This window comes from Vitis vinifera, chromosome 16, assembly GCF_030704535.1.
Source record: "Vitis vinifera cultivar Pinot Noir 40024 chromosome 16, ASM3070453v1".
NCBI classification, from domain to species: Eukaryota; Viridiplantae; Streptophyta; class Magnoliopsida; order Vitales; family Vitaceae; genus Vitis; species Vitis vinifera.
The window spans coordinates 7,494,762-7,516,331 of NC_081820.1; the positions used below are offsets into that span (position 1 = coordinate 7,494,762).

Genomic DNA, 21,570 nt, shown 5'->3' on the forward strand with positions numbered 1-21,570 from the left:
AAGGAGTCATATTTAGAATTTTATTTTTTATTTTATTTTCCCTTTTTAAAAAAATAAAAATAAGTGATGACTTTAATTTTCAAAAAAATTAAATTTTTACTAAAAAAATAAGTCTCGCTATCGATTAGGGATGTATGTGAAAGTTCCCTTACTTTAGTACTCACAATTCCTTCCCTATCTAGCATATTGGTTCCTTACTTTGGTACTCACATGGTGAATGACAACAATGTAGTATTGAGAAATGTAATTGTGGGGCAATTGATGAGGATGACAAATGTCACTTTCCTTTATTTTTCCAAAAAAACGTAGCTCATAGTCGCATTTGTTTTATTTTTTATTTTCTAAAAAAATATGTTTTTTTTTTATTATTTAATTTTTAATTCTCATAGTTACGTTTTTCATTTAATTATTTAAAAAACACAGCTCACAACTACAATTATGATTTTTTAATAAAAAAATCCACGTGGACGTCCACGTGTATGAAACAAAATCGAATGTGCATTATTTTTAAAACGAATCTAAATCGAGATTTTTTTTTTTTTAAGAATTATTTTGTCAAAAACTCATTATAGAGGGTATTTTCAGTTGAGTTGATCAGTGCTCATATTTTCCTTAAAAAGAAAGAAAAAAGAAAGTTTGGAAAGTGCAATGATTAATAATTGAATTTTATTTCTCTCAAAATTTTCATGAATAACCCATTAAAATAAGTTTCATTCACCATTTTATTTTATTTTCCATTTTTTTAATTTTAATTTCTTTTCCTCAAAATTTTTGATAAGTAAATATAGCATTTTTTAAATAATATATAATAAAAAATTAATGAAAATAAGATTGCAACAAACAAAGGAACAAATTTTTATATAACTTAAATAGTTTATAAAAAATAATGGTTCCACTATTATTTTTATTTTTTTTATCAAAATAATTTAAATAAATACTACCATAATTTTTAATTTTTCATTAATCATTTGATAAAAAAAATTAATTCTTATAAATGAATTAAGTAAAGTTTATTTATAATTTTAATTTTATTATATTAAATATAAAAAAAAGGATTGTATTTTTAAAGAAATTTAATTTCAATATAAATTAATTAAAATAGACTTTAATTTAATGTAAATTTAAATAAATCCTCTAAAATATATTTTTTTAGAATTTTAATTTTATGACATGAAGTAGCTAATAATAGATATTTTAATTTAAAAGAAAACACATTTTAAAAATAAAAATATTTATTTTACAAAATTTATAATTATGAAATAAAAAAATTTTAAAATTTATTTACCGTATTTTGTTATGTTATCCAACGCCCCTTCTTACTTGTTGTGGATGGATCATGGGTTTTAGAACCCACTAGACCCGCCCGGACATAATATCTTCTACGAAGTTGACCCGGTGTCAGATTCGGACCCGAAACGCGAGATTTGTGTACGGCCATTCCGACTGAATACTAAATCAACCCATCAACGCACGTTTTCTCCAAATGGGCATCTGCTAAAAATCTCAGAACCCAATTTTGGATGTTCATCTGGAATTTCAAGAAATCCTCACAAGATTGAGGTTTTGTTAAATTCTTATGTAACTTCATATCTCACAAATGGATACAAATGAAGATAGTCCTCACATAAGGGCGCAGCTTGAAGATGAAGGATCAGTTTTGAACTCAAATCTCTTCTTGGAACATGTCGGAGAAGTCTCTCTCACTCTTAATTCTGATGGCTTGTCCTGGAAATTGCTGGAGTCCTTACATAATGTAAGATTTGATTATGTGTTACACTATGATTGTTTGTTTATTTATTTATTCATTTATTTTTGTTGGTTCATTCTACTGGTTTTGACATAGATTGTAGTTATTAGGCTAATTGGGCAAATGGGTGGTAGAAAAAATTTCAAAATTGTATCCCGGTTGAAGTATTCTGATCTTTGTCGATTGTTTTTTGGTCTGTTGCATAGATAATAACATAGTTTTGTGGCTGTGAGATTGATCAACCCAATGGGTTTTTCTAAATTGTTCATCTTTATGTTTTGTGATTACAACGTATCACCATTTCTTGATTCTTTTGTTGAAAAATCTCCCATAATTGTGTGAAATCTCAATTACAATCAAGTGGCTTCTGTAAACTTAAATCCGTTTACTCTGGCTGTCTTGATGCAATCCACACGTAGCAGACATATCTATTAGATGATATGAGAAGTGTGGGATAAACTGATGGTTTACTTTTGGACTTCTTGAGTTGGGATCTGTGAATTTAAGTTGAGGGTTTTTCATGGTTATCATTGAAATACATGTAGGCTGGCTCAGTGGTTGATTCTTGGACTTCTTTTTGAGTGGGGTTCAGCAAATTCAAGCTGAAACATGAAGTTCCCTATAGCAAATATTAAAATTTTGACCCAAAAAATAAAAAAAATGGAGGCTGGATTGAAATCTTGCTGAGCTGGATTCCATATGGTTAAGTATACATACAGAGCTGCACAGAATTGGTGAAAGTGTCATGCTTAAATGTAGTTGATAAATTCTAGTTATGCATTTGGTTTTCATTTCTTTACAAAACCGATCCATAGCCTGGAGAAGATGAGGATTAGGAACCCAACAACCAATGGCAAACTGTGAGCTCAATCATTATGAAGTAGCTGCTGCTCAAGGAGTTATGTGGTCCAGGTTTTACCTGCTGCAAAGGGGAGTGGGGGACAAAAAGGACCCGTGTCAGTGTAGCATCTAAAGAAATGTTTTATGTTATTAAACATAACTATGACACCAGATTCATTATAGTGACAAAACAGGCTTCCTGCCACCTCACAAAGGGTGTTCTGTTTGATCTTCTGCAATGGGGTCTCAATACTTCTTTCTATAAGAATTAATGAAAATGAATAGGATCAAACATATCAAAGGTACTGTTGTCTTATTTTCCTTTTACTTAATAACTAGTTAAGCAAGTGGTTCCAACTAGCATCTAGACTGTAAAAGAATCATCTGACACTGGATCCTTTTTTCTTTCTGGTGAAGGTATTGGTTTCTTTTTTCTGGCTTCTACTACTTGATAGGCGTTTATTTTTCTCAAAAGCATTTCATGCATTTCTATTTAAGACATGTTTCAGACCATTTGCTGAGGTTGGTCCAATGGTTTAACTTTTAACGTTTAAGATCTTTTTATATGTGCTAGGAGAAGGATGGATTATCTTGTTTGGGCATAAAATTCATTTCGAAAAGTGAAACGGAGATCAAATTTTCTGATGTGTATGCTGTTGAGTTCATTAACTGGGGTTTGATTCATGAATCAGTTCTTTCAAATGCTGGAGGATGTCTGATACGTCATGAATCTGAGGTTATTGTATTTCTTGTTCTTAGTGACCTGGTTATGAACTTTATTCCTTATTAGGTCATATGTGATTATATTTAAAGTGAGATACATCATCTTTACTGATGCAGATGTACCGTTTCACAGTGCATGGTGTCCAAAGATCAAAAACTAGACCTTCTCTTTTGGTTTTGGCTGTGTACACCTTTGGTCACAAGGATTTGCAGATGTGTCATATGTGGGTGAATCGAATCAATGCTTTACTGAAGATGGAAACTGGGAGACCTAAGAGCCTTCTTGTGTGTTCTAACATTTGTTAAATATTTTAATTTTTTGGCCTTATTGTTTTCTTTCTTGGTTGGTTTATACAATGGACCTAAAGTAGTGGCTAATTTTTCCTCAGAATTGCTTGACTAGGTTTTTGTTCACCCATTGAGTGGGAAAGGAAGTGGCTGTAGAACTTGGCAAACTGTGGCTCCTATATTTTCACATGCTAAAGTGAAAACAAAGGTGAATTCCCTAGTACATTGGTCATGATTCTGTTATTACACATGAGTGAAGTCTAAACATATAGTTCAATGGGAAGCATTTCATGGATTTAGTTATGTTGGGATGCATTTCCATTTGGCATATGTCCTGCATAGGGGTGACTATTGATTGTTTCTGAGCTTGAGATGCTGATATGTTTCCTGTTTCAGAATCCAGAAACAAAGATATCTATTATCAATTTTTTTTTCTCATTTATTCTGTATGTGGGACTGGACACAGTTCCTTTATTTTGTGTAAACATGTTCACTACTAGAGAGAGCCAGGGTTATGTGTTTCTGGAGATTAAAGGCAGTTTTCACCCAAAGTTAGGATGCCCAAAAATGTAACCATGTTTACATTATATTCATTTACTTATTGTCAGAAAATTATGAATTTTTATATTTCCTGTTTTAATTTTCATTTTTCTTGTCATAGAAATTAAGATTACACCACTCCCAACTTAAAAGAGGCATGAAATAGTTGTTTCACTTTTAGTTTTCCTGGTCCTCCTTTTACAGCTGGTTACAACTCCTGCAGGTGATAGTGACACAGAGGGCAGGACATGCATTTGATGTGATGGCCTCTATTTCAAATGAGGAGCTTAATTCACATGATGGGGTCATAGCAGTGGTGAGTCATGAGATTCTTTAGCATGCTTTTTGTTTTCTTCTCTTCTTTCTTTCCATACTTCTTAGTTCTATAAAGCATATGTTGCTCTGTTGAGATCATTGAAGCTTGGTAAGCAAGTTTATGAAAAAGCATTAAGATCCTGTGCAGCATCAGAACTTATTCACATTTTAAGATTGTTATTTCTGACTTTGTAATTTGTTGCTTAGGAATTTGAAAGAAGAATTATGCTGTCTGTTCAACTTGGTTACCTAGTTTTATTCACCAATGATCTTTGTGTGGAGTAGTCTTGGTGTTCTGTTGTTGTCTAATGCTTTTCACTGTCTCATTTTTGGGAGGGAACTTTCATTCCATATCACTATTTTTATATCTCTTTTCATTTGCAGTATATTCTTTGTCTGCAATAGAAAACTGATAAAGGTACTAACTTCTAAATAAAAATACTCGCTGCTTCACATTTTTAGGAAGACACCCTGTTTTGGTCATTTGCACTCTCTTTAGCCAAAGAAACAAAAATTTCAAGGTGATCCTATATGTACCCACAAAGTCTCTCGGTGCACCCATTTGCCTTATTTATTTATTTTATTAAAAAAATTGAGCAGCTGAATTTATGAAATATCCTCTTCTTCAACCTCAAACCCTAACCTCCTTTTTCTCCTTTCTCATCCCCTTCTCCACCATTTTTGTCATTTTCCTCGCCTTCTATTCCTTCATATCCCCCTTCAATTTAAGTCCCATCCGCAATTTAAAAAAACAAAAATAAAAAAAGAAAGAAAGAAGTGCAGTGCAGCCATAGAGCTGCTGCAAGATGCCCACCATACACACACTGCTCCTATCTCTGTCTTATTTTTTTATTTTATCTATTTTTTTCTTTTTTTATCTTTTAAAATTGAAGATGAGGATAAGGTTTGGGGTTGGGTGGGAGGTTGAAGATGACGATGTTAAAATTAAGAAAAAGAATGGGGATGTGGAGAAATTTTATGGATGCATATACAATCACCCAACTTCAATCACAATACTTAATTTTCCAAAAATGACAAAAACATCCTTAAAGGATAAAAGCCATTTTGTTTCCCTGATAGAGGGGTGGTTTTGGTAGGTGTGGAGTGTTCAAAAAGGCTGCACTTTTAAAAAAATTTCAGGGAAAAAAAGGCTAATGTTTGGATGTCAAAAGGATGGGAAAAAAGGAAGAACTTTCATTATTTTCTTTTCCTTTTCCTCATTGAAATCCAAAGAATGCCAAGATATTTTTGTTATATGGTAGCAGCATGGTTGTAAACATGAAATCTGGGTATAAAATTAAGCCACTCAGAAGTTCTTCCTTTATAATGAAAAATTTATTGATAGCATTTGAAAATTAAATGCAAATTCTTTTTAAATTGTTAGAAAAGTAAAGGAAGACCAAACTAAGTCCAAAAACTATTTATTTTACAAATATACCTTTTGAAACACTTAAAGTAGAACATACTAAGAGGTTTTAAACTTTGAACTTTGGGCTAACTGTTATTCTGTTTTTTTTTTTTTTATGCCAAATTCCTTGGGATTTTATTGATCATACTCTCTTCTTTGCCTTGATTATGGAAGTTAATTTTGTTTTAAAAACTTGTTTTGCGATTAAAAACTACAGAGGTAAAATTTTTTTAGATAACTATCTATTTTGATGAAGCAAAATGGTAATTTGTTTTTATTTATTTATTTTTACCATGAGCTTTCTGATATCTATTAATTGCATAAAGAATACCATATAACATTTTGAATCAATTCGGTTAGATAATATGGAAAGTTCATATATAGACATTTCATAGGTTTCTTTGGATTTGATTAATTAATACATATTTCAAAAAAAGATTTTCAAATTTTTGCAACAAAATTCAGTTGTTTATTTATTTATTTTTATCAGAAACAAACTAATTGATTAATTAAATTTTCAAGTACAAATGAAGGATGGGAAATCTTTCCAAAGTGTATAAAATTTGATCAAAAGAAGAATGAGAGAACTTCTCCGATAGAATTTAGAGGATAGCTTTATATCACAGGTGCACCACATGAAATTGTAAAGAAAAGCAACTCAACACTACTCACGGGTGTAAAAAATCCCCTATAAAAGGAACCCATGCATTGTTCCTCTATTTGCTAAAAGACTTAACAACATTATTAGTTGAAGAAGGAGACCTAGGAAAAGAACAGTCCAAGGTGCAATCAACATTCAAAATTTGGTGGAGCTATCCATCATAACTCCATGGCTCTCTCTGATTTAGTCACCTAAGAAATCAAAATAGCAGAATCCCCTTCCAGTTGTAGGTTAGAAAGGCTAAGAATCCCAGCCTATTGCAATCCTTCTAAAAGGGCCAACATCTCTACCTTGGTGGTTAAACCATCTCCTGCCAGTTTTGAAAAAGCTTTAACCACCATAATGGTCTTTGATCACCCCTTCAATCCCCAATTGACCTGGATTACCAAAAGCACAATGGTCAAAATTTAACTTGCATGAGCCCAATAAAGGTGGAACCCAAATAAGGAGCAACTCCCTTTTTAACCCTTTCGACCTACATGCCAAGTTCAATCAAGCTGTAGAACATTTAGAGGGATGCCCTCAAAAGTTGTATTAGAGGCCTAGAAAGAGGAATAAAAATATATTAGGTCCCAGATTGCGTATAAAGTCTCCGCTGTCTCAATAATTCTTGCATTTCTTTCCTACCAAACTATCTAGATAAATGTGAGACAAGTTATGTGCTAAAGTACTGTACCTCTAAAAGTACTCCCAAAACCCACAAAAGAGATGGTCACTATGTCTGTTACACTTCTACAAAGAACATAGTTTAGCAGTCTAATTGACCTGTGCTCAAAAGTGGTAAATATTCTTGTATGTTGCACAGCGTGAATTGTTATTCCTTATAACGAATCCAGTAATTTTTTGTGGATAAATTTGTAAAGCAATTGGTTTCCAAACCTTACTTTTTGTACTCGTCAAAAAGTGTAATTGAATTCAAGGCTTAAATTTTTGAGGGTACTAGTAAACTTTTCATTTCTACAAATTCAGTTTAGATTTGTAATTTAGTAGTAAAGCTTTCTATGGTTAGCTTTTGTTTTATCAACGCCCTTTTGTCTCTGTTTGCACAACCTGTTAGGTTTGTATCCTTGTGTACCTTTACCTTTTGGTAAATTGATGTGATCATACACAGAATCTTGCAAGTAGAGAAGCTGTCAGAACCGCCAACTTTTATATGGTTGATACATTCTCAAGATTGAGAAGATGCAATATCCATTACAACTATTCCAAGAGCATTACAAATGTTTGATCTCAAGTAATAGGTTAGACAAACAAGAAACGACTTTCCTAAATTTTGGAAATACATCTATTGATAATTTTAAGTATGGGTTTTCACATTTCACAAACTCTAGTTTGTAGTTCATGTAGGTCAAGTTCTTTGTAATTTGTCTTTCACATTGACCAAGAAGTTGGGGAACTTTATTTGTTCATTGGTTTGATGTCTTTAAAGTGCTTGGTCATTTGATAGTTTTTCGAACTCTCTTCTAAATTTCAGTATGCTAATTTCTAATTGATATTGTCATATATAATTCCTACACTGAAGATTTTGTAAATTAATGTGGTTCCAGGGTGGTGATGGTTTCTTTAACGAGATCCTCAACGGACTTCTCTCTTCAAGGCTTAAAGCTCCTTATCCACCAGCTCCTGCAGACTTTGTTCATTCTGTTGGGAGTAATGACAGTGTTCTGGTTCATGATCCAAATGAAACAGATGTTGAAACTTCCTGTGAAAATGAAGACCACTCTCCTCTTCTATCAAGTCCAAGAAGTAACCCTATTGAGTTATCAAATCTCAGTATGTACAATAATTAAATGTGAGGGTCTATGTTTGGTTTATAGTTGTAAAGGCGGTTATCTGATCTATCTGGAATTACAGGAACTGAAGAGGGATCTTGTGATAGAGGTTAGTTTATTCCATATCTTTATAAACAAGGTTGATTACACTCAATATTGGTCTAGAACACTAAACGTTTTTCTCCACTTTAACAATCTTCTTGGTAGAATTAACTATATTCATCCTGGAGTCCTAACTCGTACTTTTTCTGTTGCTTTGACAACTCAACAGATCAAGATTCCAAGTTTTCCCTACCAAATGAACGGTTTAGATTTGGAATTATTCCTGCAGGTTCAACTGATGCCATTGTGATTTGGTATTTTCTTGATTTATCTTGTGCTTTGCTGTCTTGGCCATGGTTATAGTTTATTCACACAGTAATTTCCATAGTTCTAAGAGGTGTGCATCTACCTCATTTTCTTTGTGACTTATGCTTTTCAATGTAGAGCAACTCCTAGATCGTATTTCGATTAAGTCAATGAACCTAATCCCTAACAACTAATGTAAAGAGTACTTACACTATGGCAACAACAACCCTACGATCGTAACCTTTGATTACTTGTAATGCCTTATATTGGTAGCTACCCACACTAAAAGTACCAATGACTCTCATATGACTACTGAAAAATATTAGAGCACTAATAGCAATCTATAAAAACTAAAACAAATCATGTGAAAACATGGCAGACAAGAGCATAAATTTGAAGATGAAATTCTTGTGACTTATACCCACACTAAAAGTACCAATGACTCTCATATGACTACTGAAAAATATTAGAGCACTAATAGCAATCTATAAAAACTAAAACAAATCATGTGAAAACATGGCAGACAAGAGCATAAATTTGAAGATGAAATTCTTGTGACTTATGTGAATTAGTGTGTGCACTTCTCTTTGGTAAGCCTCTTGGATGCTCCTATATCCAATAACATAATCAATCTGTAAAAGGTTAACATATATTTATTAGTAAATATTTTATTAGGAAAAACAAAAATAAACCTGCTCGAGAATACTAGAGACACTAAACCTAGAACTACTCTCACAGTAAATTCAACTTGGTACTATTTTAACATCTTGAAACTTTAATTTTCTTTCACGGCTTTGTAAATTTCCTAGTTCAGAACTGCTTCAGAATTGAAATCAAATACCAAGAAGTTCAGTAGGTGATAGAAATTGTATCTACCCAACAACAATGGTCATCCACTTATTACCTATGGGAACATTCTACCTGACGCTTCCTGAAACAGTATGTCATCCAAAGTAATGTCCCTACCCAAGTGATTAGAACTTGAAAAACCGAGTGTGGAACTTTTAGCTCTGAATTATGGATTAATTGAGTCAAGTGCTGATCCTCCAAACATGCCACACTCAGTTCTGACCTAAAACAGAAATGAAGCAGCACTGACCCCCAAGGACACCTGTGAAATATGTATCTGGCTCCAAGGTGCCATGCAACAAGGCATGAAGCCCATGCAAACAGACACAAAGGACATATGTGTCGCAGAAATTAGCACCCAGGAGTTTGAACAAGAAGCTCAGATCATTAGATTCTTTTGAAGTAGTCCTTTTAGGGATGGTTCCCCCCCCCCGAGGTTTTCTCAACCACATATTCTTCTGATTTAACAAATGCTCCCTTCCTTCTAGGTTTGGCATTGACCAAATGACCTCCCTCCACTGAAAAACCATTGTGCTGATGGATGGAAAATGATGACATCAGCAACAAAATTCCAAAAAAACCTAAATCACTTTTTCTTTTTATCTTTCCTAGGAAGCCATAATTCACCTTTTTTCTTCCTTAAACCCTCAACAAACTCTGACCCCTTAATCTGCCTCTATCCTCACAAAGGAATCATAATCCAATTCTTCTTCCTCAACTCTTCAAAATTAATCCTCAACTTATGGCTATTGTTTGTTTGTTTGTCCTTGTAGTGGTTGTTTTTATTTTATTTTATTTTTGTCTTTTCTTGCAGCCTAATTCCTTTTTTTCTTTTTTCTTTTCTTTTCTTTTTCTTTCTTTTAGGCCTTTGCTGTTGCAGATAGAAGTCATGTGTTCAACACAGCCATATTATGGTTCTTTTTTTTTTACATATATTTAATTATCCGTTTTGGAAAGGGGCTATATGAGCATAGGTTTCTGTCCGCACGGCACTATCCATGGCTGCAAGAGTATTTTATTTCTTAGAAAGGAGAAAGGAGAAGGGCAAGAAGAAAGGGATTATTAAGTTGTTGGTTTTTTTTTTTTCACAATTTGGAGATTTATGGTTCAATGAATTCAGGATTTAGGGTTTTCAAAATCTGGAGAAGACAGAAAAGAATTGGGTTTTCAGTGAGGAAGAAAAAGGGCTTAAAATGCTGCAATTTGGTTTTCAAAGCTGAGAGATATTTGGTCTTTTCTCATTCACTGTTAATACAGTTAGGGAACAAACTCTTGACAAAGAAAGCCAATAATATTTTTAAAATCACAGGAGGGATAGTTTAATTGTCAGAAACCTCAGGGCTCAAAACACTACATTGTTGGCCTATTCTATTCCAATGGGAAAACCAGAACTTATTTGATAGCCATGCCCCTAAGATTTTTGGCATTTGAGGCCTGTCTGTTATTTATTTTTTATTTTTATTTTTTGATCAGAAACAAGAGATGTTTATATTTATATTAATGAAAACATGAGAAGGATGAGGAGTCCTCCTCATGATTGCAAAGAAACTTGATCGTAATATGATTGACCTCCTCTACTATGCAAGGAGTCTATACAAAAGGTTTAGACTAGAAATGTTATTCCTCTCAAGGATCTCTAAACCCTTTTGATTTACACACTAAAAGCTAGTTGAGTTGGATAACACTAAGAGGAATGCCTTTAAAAGCCTTGGTGCACAAGGCCCAAAAAGAGGAATAGAAGTGAAGTAAATCCTACAACCCCCCTGTCGTTGTCCTCCCCTTATCCTTAAAAATTCTGACATTTCTCTCTCGCCACACAATCCAGGGCAATGTGCCACTAAAAAATTCTAAAATTTGAGGTCTTTTGTTCTTGGTACTTGATACTTGATAAGAGTCCCTTTCTACAAGTATAATAGGCTTTTCTTAGGATGATTCAAGGCCAAGAGATGTATAACGTAGGGCCCATGTTGATTAAATAGCATAGAGCTCTCCCCCCGTTTTAATGGACCATACATGATGTACTACAGATATTCTCTGGTTGACCATGGGTATGGATTGTTTTGTTTGACTCATGTTTTGGCATCAAAACAAGGAATTCAGTATATCAACTTTTCTTGCTGAGGGCCATGACTAACAAATGTCTCTTGATCTCCTTTTATATGAAAATTTTTTCAGTACTATTGCCCTCTTATTTTTAGGTGCCCAGAGCATAAGAAACTAAATGTATCCCCTTTTAGGGCTGGAAAATCCTTAAGTATTTCTCAGGGAATCAGCTCTGTCAAACACTGACTCTTTCTGTAAACTCAATTGGTCAATTTCTCTTGGTTTTCTATATATTTATATTGCATTTGCATGTGTGTTTTTTCTTTTCATTTTTATTTATTTATTTTATTTCAGTCTATTGGAGCATTTGTTTCATGTTCCCACTGTTTTAGACTATTTAAAGTTATTATTTTATATTCCATAAACAGTAAATAGATATGTTTCATGAAATGTCAATGTTGATTTTTGATAAATTTTAACTATTCATCATATCTGATGCTGAAGTTGCAGACAATTTTTCATATCATCCTCTATATAATAATATTTTTGCTTCTTATGGTTTTATATTAATGGGATTGCACTGGCTCTGTTTTGCAGTTCCACTGGAACTCGAGATCCTGTAACATCTGCATTGCACATTGTCCTTGGTAAAAGAGTGTGCCTTGATATAGCTCAAGTTGTGAGATGGAAAACAACTTCTACATCAAAAGATGTACCTTGTGTACGCTATGCAGCTTCATTTGTCGGGTATTTCTCATTATTACAGCAGTTTATCTGTTCTGTTATCTAAATGTTAAGAGTTCAACCTTCTCTCTTTTTTTTTTTTCCATGGTTTGGATGAGCTTGAACTATTCGTCAGGCTGAATCCTTGACCTAGAGTGTGTGATGAAAAACAGCTTTTACTACCTGGCTTCTATTGCTGGGTATACCCAATTTTGGGGAAATTTATGTTAAAGTATACTGTTTTGAAATTAATGAAAAAAAAAAGACTCCCAAGAGCAGAACTTTAGTTTTCATTAATTCTCATTGAAATAATCCCCATAACCCATTTGAAGACTTCTATTATGCAGGTTTTTTACATGTCTAAAATGTCCTCAAGTAAAAAAAGGGAAAATTTTATAACCTACTTTAGTTTTTATTAACTCTCCTAGAAATAATCCCCATTTGGAGAAATTTTAATATGCAAAATCTCTGAAATAGCCTTAAATAAAAAAGAGAAAATTTTATAACCAATGGAACTTCTATCTCTTCATCACCATCTAAAGTTCTCTCAAACCCTTACAGCCTATTTCATCCTCAAATATTTATATTTTCTCATATTTTCTTCTTTTTCTCCAATATATATTCTCAAAACCTTGTTATAGATGGATTAATCAAAAGAATTTTTTGGATTGAAGATTTCCTTATCTATCTCCATTCTTGATTTAGTGAGTTGTTCTTCACTATTATTTTTTTCTTTCTGTGAGAAACAAAAATTCATTGGATTGTGATTTGAAATACATGAGAAAGATGAGAAATCCTTGGTAGATACACAAACTTTGATCAAAGGAATAGATCAATGCAATATTATCTGTATACACCTGACATTATACAAAGGAAATTTGGTTCTACTTTCTTTAGGGAACAACACACCTACAAAAGGGCAGAATTGTTGCTTCAACACTTGCACTTTTAACCCTTTAATTATGCACCAAATTCCAATTGTGTAAAATAATAGTGAGAGGAGTGCCCTTGAAAACTGAAATTGTTGAAGCCCAAAAGGAGTAAAAGTATATTATGTCCTATATCATTTTTAAACTTCTCCACTTATCCTTAAAAATCCTTTGATTTCTTTTTCACCACACTATCAAAATCAATGTGAGGTATGTAATTTGCCAAAGAATTACTCCCAAAACCTTTAAAGGAAATGATCATCATGTTAGAAATGCTCCTAGGAGTGACCTAATCTAGACTGGCTGGGCTGAATAATCTATGATAAACTTCAAAGTCATCAGACAATGTAAAACAGGTGATTAACCAATTCACTGCTCCTCATATACATAATGTAGTAGTTAGGATTAAGAGCTTTGTGAGATGTTCTCACTTGTAACATGTCATTAGTGTTGACCTTGCTATTAGTCACTAGCCACGTAAAAGCCTTGACCTTAGAAGGGACTTCAGATTACCACATGAATTTTGCTGCAGAGAAGGGAATAGGAGCTGGCAAATTGGACAGGGCTGAGAGGAAAGATTTTACAATGAATATGCTTGAAAAAGATAAAGACCAAACTCTCATATCAGGGACAAATGATCTAAAAGATACATGAAAAAGAGAGGACATTAGTCTAGATCTTCTCTATCTCCAAATTGGTGAGGTTACGGTGAAAGTTAAGGTTCCATGAAAAAGGAAGAGAGGAGCTAAGAATAGATGAAATTAGGGGAAATTGAGAACGAAGAGGTTGATTCCCCTACCATAAGTATTCCCAAAAGCTAATCCTTACCTCATCCTCCACCACAAATCGAGTATGACATGAGAAGTCTTGGAAACCTTGTGCAATGGCCTTCAAAGGGCATTGGTTTAACCATTTGAGCGTCCCATAGATACTCGATATTACCTTGTGTCAAAGAGCATTGCTTTCCCTAGGGTACCTGCAAAGCCATTTTCCTAATTGAGCTCTATTTCTCAAGGAAATCTTCCCTATACCCAAACCCCCTTCCAACTTAGGTTTGCATGCTTGCTCCCAACTGATGAGATTGTCTCTCTTTCCTGCCCAAACCCCAGTGTAGAGAAAATCCCTATTGCATTTTCTCAATCTTTGTCACCACTACTAATGGAATCCTATACAGAGAAAGGAAATAATCAGGAATGTGAGACTAATAAGATTGAATAAGGGTTACTCATCCACCTAAATACAAAAAGGCTTTCTTCCATCCATCCAATCTCTGAGAAATTCCATCTACCATTGGATCCCAAAAGGCACTAGCCTTTGGTTCCCTCCTAAGGGGAGACCCAAATAAGTAAAGGGCGAATCAAAAACTTTACAATCAAGCATTGAGGCCAATCTAGCAATTTGATCCTGACTCATGTTGTTACTAGATAAAGTAATCTTATTTATGTTGATCTTAAAACTTGAAATATGTACTAGTACTAACAAGATCATTTTAAGGTTTTCAAATCTTCCATGTTGGCTCTTGAGAAATAGATGGTATCATCCGCAAACTGCAAGAGGGTCACCTTAGTTCTACTCCTTCCTACTAGGAAACTTTCCAAGAGACTGCTCTCCTCCGCCTTTAACATCATCTTGCTTAAGACATCGACTACTATGGTAAAGGACAAAGATGATATCCTTGCCTAATAATACCTCTGGATGCTTTAATCCAACCTTTGGCACTATCATTCACTAAGATCACAAAATTTTTTTGAGTACAAACAACCTCTCATCCACATCCTCCATCTAGTGTTGAAGCCCTTCCTTTCTAGAGTTTGATCTAAAGAGCCTCACTCCACATGATCTTAAGTCTTTTTCAAAATCGATCTCAAACACTACTTCCTGCTCCCCTGGTTTCCTCTTCTTATCCTTCAGTTAATTGGCTATCAGTACTGTGTATATGATTTGTCTCCCCTTAACCAAAGTTCCTTAAGACAAATGGATGGTTTCATGGACTCCTTGGATACAACCTGATAAGACTTCGACTGTAATCTTGTATAGACTTGTAACCAAGGTCATTAGTCTATAAAGTTCCACAACCCAAAAATGGAGCTTTGATACCATGAGGGAAAAGATGAAAAAAACTTCTATTAATCTGAATCATTGAATTGTGTACATGGTTGTTGTTAAATATATGCATGAGTAAGGCTAGGATCAAGGCTAAAAACTAGGAAGAAAGAAATGGAAAAATATTTGTAAAAATCTTATAGATGATTTATAGCTATAGAATAATCTTCTGGTAAAAAAATTAATAGCTATAGAATAATCTAAATATAGGAAAAAATTAGCCTAATCAATCCCGGAATTTTAAGCTATTCAACTAAGTTTGACTTCTTATCTTTGACAGCAAACTCCTCCAGGCTGTATGATTTGATTTGATTTTGGATTCTCAGCAGAAATCAATCCGAAAGAGGAGGATCAACCTGTTGAACTGTCTCAAACAATACATCCCTTTCCTATTAGGAAAGTGAATCGTAACATAATAATGGAGCTTGCCATTTATGGTGTTAAGCTCTGATTAGGAGGTGTTGCTTCTTTTACAGAGAGACAACTCTCGTTGGTTTCTTTCTCCTTTCAAAAGTGGGGTAGCAATGTTCTAAGATAGAGTTGTTTCACCTTCAAAAATATTTCATTGTAAGAAGTTGTCTTAGACATGTATAAGCCTCATGTTGCTTAAAAAGAGATGTGGTGGGTGTATGGTAACATGGATGATGAAATTTAAGATACACCAGAATTTAACTTTGGGTTTGTCCTAGAGAAGTGAGAGTTGAAAACAAAGCAACAAAGGTCTCATTTTAATTAAATGTCAAAATAGGTTCTTCTTTTGTCAAAGTTCTCATTTTGGTTAAGCATAGTGGCGGATGAAATTCACTAGAGGCCTCATCAAGAGCCCTGACACTACTCCTTTACATCACCATTTCAGTGTACTACCTCTCCAGTGGAGTCACAAAAAATGCTTGTGTAGGATTTTTATTTATAGGAGGTTGGGCACATGGGACGATGTGGTGTCTATAGTTTGAGGGCAGAGTGGAGCAGAGTGAGGTGAGAGGGGGTAAAGAGTGACAATGGAATCAAGAAGAGACCCAGAAGAGTGGAAATTTTGATGGGAAATAGAGCCTTTTTATAGTACTTCAAAATTGTAATTCCTACATTAATGGATCAATAAAAATGTGGAAACTTTTGGAGATGACATGTCACAAAGACACAATGGTCCTCCCTCCTTATTTTGGCCAAAATGGCTCCAATGTGTGTTAATCCTACCCCAAAGAATCTCCAAATCTAGCCACTAGACCAAGAACCTTAAAACAGTCCGAAAGTGCTCAAAGGCTAATTCCACCATTTAGATAAGTCAAGTCCATTTTGGACACCCCGAACCTTGCTTTCTACTCAAGCAAGCATATTAGCATCAAGGTGCTATGTCAAGGGTGACACCTTCAAGAGGGATGTAGGAGATCTTCTAGCCACAAGTATCATGGGGGAAATGTCCTTCTTACAACAGAAGTAATACAATCAATTCTCTCTGGTGCATATAATGTCACCTTCACCAAAAAGTATAGTAGGAAAGATTAATCTGCATCTACTATAGATGGGCATTCATGTTCCATTGGCATCTAGATAACTTGGAAATAAGTTTGGGGATAGACATCCTTGTCCAGATGATGCAAGACTATGACATAGAAGCTATGTAGGGAGATCATGGGTCTGTTCATGCATTGGAGGTCATGGGTAAGATGTGCTATGTATCATGCTAGTGGGAAGTGCTCTTGAGCATATACTACTATGTATCAAGACTGTAATCGATCATATCATGATGAAGCTCACATGTTGTACATTAGACACGTGGTGAACCATGATTGATCCATGTGAATTTTACAAAATAGAACTTCAACAACTTCCACTTAAAATATTATTAAATTTGTGAGTTCTATGATTTTTTTTTTCTACTGTCCATTTAAGTTTATTTTTAGCTATCCTTTCTCCTCTTAGAATTGAACAAATTATTTGGTCCTTGGATGGCAAGAAAATTGATATGAGATCAACCTAGAATGGATGGTAATTATCTGGCTAAGCATTTTAATCTTGTACTACTCAGGCATGTGTGCAGACTTTGGATTGGACTCTTTATTCCTTACTGTTAAAATCTTTTCCGTTGTGCTTTAGAACCTAATCACCATGCTTTTCAGAGGCATGGACATGATCTGGCCAAACAATCTTAGTTAGGTTTCCCATATTTTATCAACTTATGATTCTTGTTTATGATTTTTTACTACTTTAATGCATTTGTAATGACTGTCATTATCATTAATAGAATTTTCTTTTGGTTCTCATTGGAATACATTGTATTATATGGAAATCAATCATCTGCTCAAGGCATCATTCTCTGCAATCCATATGCCTTGGTCATAATCAGCCAAATGTAACAAATTGTCATGTGATGCCTTGTTTTGGTAATATATCTTGACTAGCAGTTTATCTTTTTGCATTTGCTTAAAATTGCATGCATATCTTATGTTAGGATTTGATTTACTGGAAACATTGAGATTTAAAGTATCTCTTTACTTTTTTATTTTTCTGTTTTTTTAATAAATACATCAGTAAAGAGTCTGTGCTCGTCTCTTTAATCACCACCACACAACTAGGAAACAACATGCATTCCAGAGTTCCATGTGAGCAGTTAACTTCATGCATAAACCAATAGAAAGAAATCTCAAAAATTTCTTGAGTAAGTTAATTGACTGCTTCTGGAATGTTTAATCACATTACTTGGTCATTATTTCTAAGCTTTTTGTGTTTCATAATACTGAAGTATCATCTACATTAGATATATTTATCATGTTTGCTCCAAAGGCTTTCTCCAAGTTATTGAAGTTCAATTTGAGGTCCTGAGTTTATCATGTAATTCGAATTGAGGCATTCCTTCTCTCTCTCTCTCTCTCTCGGTTTTAAATTTTGTTTTGTTTTGCTTTGTTCTATTCTTTTTCTTTGGCAAAAACTTCTTCTATATCCAGAGTTTCATGGTTTGACTTAAACAATATACCTGTCTGCTTCAAATTTGATTTCACTTTCATGTTTGGAACACGGTCCATTATCAAAAATTTTCCCCATTCATATGATATTTTATTTGATCTTAATCTGTTTAGAGAATATTGTTTTACCACAAACTAAACTGATTCCTCCCATATTTTCCTTAACTAATAACTTGGATTAGAATACTGTCTTGAAGCCTTTCCTGTTTTTATTTTTAGTTGATTCTTGCCTTTCTAGTAGCCTACTGCTTGGTTGTAAATTTACTCCCTGCATTGTTTTACACTGTACATGCTGTTCAAGAAGAGGCATTACCATAATACTTTGACGGCTAATCTTTTAATACTTTGATGCATAAGTAGTGAGGCATTGAAAGAATTCCTACTTATTGGATGCCTCTTGTATATGCTAATCAAGGTTTTCTTGGAGATGTTTTCTTTTTCTGATATGATATGCTCAATCTTATACAGGTATGGATTTTATGGAGATGTCATTACAGAAAGTGAAAAATACCGCTGGATGGGCCCCAAGCGCTATGATTATGCAGGAACAAAAGTGTTTTTGAGACACAGGTATTTCTTCATGCTGTTTTTATATTTTCTTTATGAATCCCTTAAACCTAAAGTGCCAGTGTTGCAAGATGTAAAAAGTATTGGAGTTAGCTTTTGTTGGGTCAAAAGGCAAAAAACCAGCATTATGCAAGGATTGCCTGTCCTGTTGGATTGGGCTGGAAACTTTGTAGTTTTTTTTACTTGTTTTTGCTTTCAAAATTTTGAAAAGAGCTATGGGTCTGGGAGAATATGGATTAACCTTCAAGTCAAATGGTTCCAACAAAGTTAATCTCTTGCATTCCAGAGTTTCAGTCTTGTATTTTTGCCTTTATTAAAATTTGGAAGGAGTTTTTGCCTTATTCTTTGGGTGTGGTGAACTTCAACTGCTATTGCTTAACTTCAATATTTCACTGTCCAATCCCTTACTGAGACTTCTTTTCAAAACAAGAAGGCATCAAAACCGGCTCTTGATGAACTTTGAAAACTTCAAATTATGTAATTCATTTTGGTGCTCAAATCTGAAAATTGTCTCTGCATGTTTGCCATGATTTCCATGGTTGAATTCTAGTCTGATTTCCCTATCGTTTTATGGTGTTTTCATTTGAGCTGAATACTTATCATTTTGATAAATTTATTATATTCATTCAGGTCATATGAGGCAGAAGTAGCATGCCTTGAAGTTAAATCAGAAAAGACAAGTGCAAGTTCAGAGACTGTAGCCAGTAAGAGGTATGGTCTATGGCTCCTACCTAAAAAATCTGAAAGAGTAGTTTGCCGTGTTAATTGCAGTACTTGCAACACAAATAGAAGCTGTGTGTCTACTAGTGTTCCCCCAGAAGCACCTTCCTCTGATCCTGAAGAACAAAGATGGTTGAAATCCAAAGGGAGTTTTCTCAGTGTTGGTGCTGCCATAATCTCTTGTCGAAATGAAAGAGCACCTGATGGTCTAGTGGCTGATGCACACCTTTCAGATGGTTTCCTGCATCTCATATTGATTAAAAACTGCCCCCATGCATCCTATTTATGGTATGTTAAATGCTTCTTTACCTCTCCATTTGACTGTAAACATAGTATCTAATACTCTATTAGGTTATAGTAGCTACTTCTGTTAACATATATGCCATGAAAGTGCAATATGAACACACACACACTCTCTCTCTCTCTCTCTAGTTCACTCTTTTCCCTTTTGACTATTGTGTGTAAAAGAGAATCTAATAGTTCTCTTAGGTTGTAGCTACCTGCGTAGCCATGGCTATCTCTTTCTCTCCTGCTTCTTTTTTACTCTTGTGTAAAAAAAATCCGATAGTTCTATTAGGTTACAGTAGCTACTTACGTCGTCAACATATGACGGGTCTCTCTCTCTCTCTTTCTATGTGTTGTCTCCCCCTTTCCCCCTTCTATTGATTGTTTTTTGTATAAAAAAGAATCTAATAGTTCTCTTAAGTTACCCTCCCTCCATCCCTCATCACCCCACTCCTTTTGAGTATTGTGTATCTACATCTATTGACATGGCTCTAGCGAATGTTATTGGCATTGAGGATACAAATATTATTATTATTATTATCATTATTATGATTATTGTATGTTAGTCGGCATCTCTACTTCAGACTGGCAAGGTCCATACCAGAAAATAGTCGTGCAGCAATGACCACAGGATACAATGCGCTTGTCAAATACCTTGATGGTCAAATGATTTGTTCCTATGAGATTTGAGAAGTCTCCATCATATTCACATTCAGAGATGATCCAAGCAATATGTTAATAGTCCAAAATAATTTGACAACCATAATATCTTTTATCTTTGTTGGAAGCAGTTTTGATTGGGTCTTGTTTCTTTTAAGTTTGCATTACAAGATTGAACTTCATATTGAATGATACCAACAGGCACCTCACCCAGCTTGCAAGGAGGGGAGGGAACCCCCTAAACTTTGAGTTTGTGGAACACTATAAGGTATATATTCATCTATTCGCATTTCTCTCAGGAGTGATATAACTCAACCTCAACCTCTTGTAACTGTTTCATGTGCTGTGTGCAGACCACAGCTTTCACATTCACTTCCTCAAGTGACGACAGTGTCTGGAACCTGGACGGCGAGCCCTTTCAAGCGCATAAACTCTCAGCACAAGTATTTCGAGGCCTTGTCAACTTATTTGCATCTGGTCCTGAAGTGTAGAATCAAACCCATTTCAAACATTTGCTTCATTGTTGACTTATACCCTATGATATTGATATAGTTTTTGGGAAACCACAAATAGGCTGATTTTATACTCATTGATATCCCATATTTTGCAACTTTTTAGATAGGAGTTAGGATTCATAAAAATTAAATTAAATAAGACAACTCCATGGGGAATGGTATGTATGAGGATGAAGTTTGTATAAACTATACAGGCATCCTACTTGATGCAGTTGTAGTTTTAGTGAAAGTTTAGTGTATTACAAGAGGATACTCAATGTCTAAGAGAACATTTTGTAAATGCATATTTTCTTCAACTTTGATAAATAGAGGTTTCAAGTATTTTGGTTTGAGGATGACTATTGACTGTGGAGTCACTCTTCTAAAAAAGTTTTTAGGTAGTTTCAATTCATCTGGATTCTTAAATCTATCTAAATTGAGATGACTATCATTAAATAAATAGATTGTTTGTTTTTATTGGTTGTTATTAAGTGCTAAGTTGTTTGTTTCTATTAATGTTTGAAAGTTAGAATGTTTTTTTCCTAGTTATCATATTTCTTTTTATTTTAATTTACTAGCTAATATTTTTTTTTAA

The 21,570-nt window shown here is 34.1% G+C and overlaps 1 protein-coding gene across 1 annotated transcript; it reads left to right on the plus strand.

The window, feature by feature from the left end:
• The first annotated feature begins 1,358 nt into the window (after nt 1-1,358).
• LOC100257819 (ceramide kinase) lies at nt 1,359-21,328 on the plus strand. The gene is made up of 13 exons (XM_010663967.3): nt 1,359-1,753; nt 3,162-3,323; nt 3,428-3,595; nt 3,714-3,806; nt 4,362-4,454; nt 8,070-8,295; nt 8,377-8,403; nt 8,566-8,650; nt 12,132-12,281; nt 18,718-18,819; nt 19,447-19,824; nt 20,683-20,749; nt 20,835-21,328. Exons 1-13 carry the CDS (start codon nt 1,598-1,600, stop codon nt 20,970-20,972), a joined length of 1,845 nt encoding a protein of 614 aa, XP_010662269.1. The 5' UTR covers nt 1,359-1,597; the 3' UTR covers nt 20,973-21,328.
• The last annotated feature ends 242 nt before the right edge of the window (nt 21,329-21,570 follow it).

Bases quoted from the DNA above. Each gene is read 5' to 3' on its own strand.
- LOC100257819 (XM_010663967.3), top strand. From the start codon at position 1,598: ATGGATACAAATGAAGATAGTCCTCACATAAGGGCGCAGCTTGAAGAT. The intron at 12,282-18,717 runs GTATTTCTCATT...AATCTTATACAG, and splicing joins TATGCAGCTTCATTTGTCGG to GTATGGATTTTATGGAGATG. The intron at 19,825-20,682 runs GTATGTTAAATG...TGATACCAACAG, and splicing joins CCCCATGCATCCTATTTATG to GCACCTCACCCAGCTTGCAA.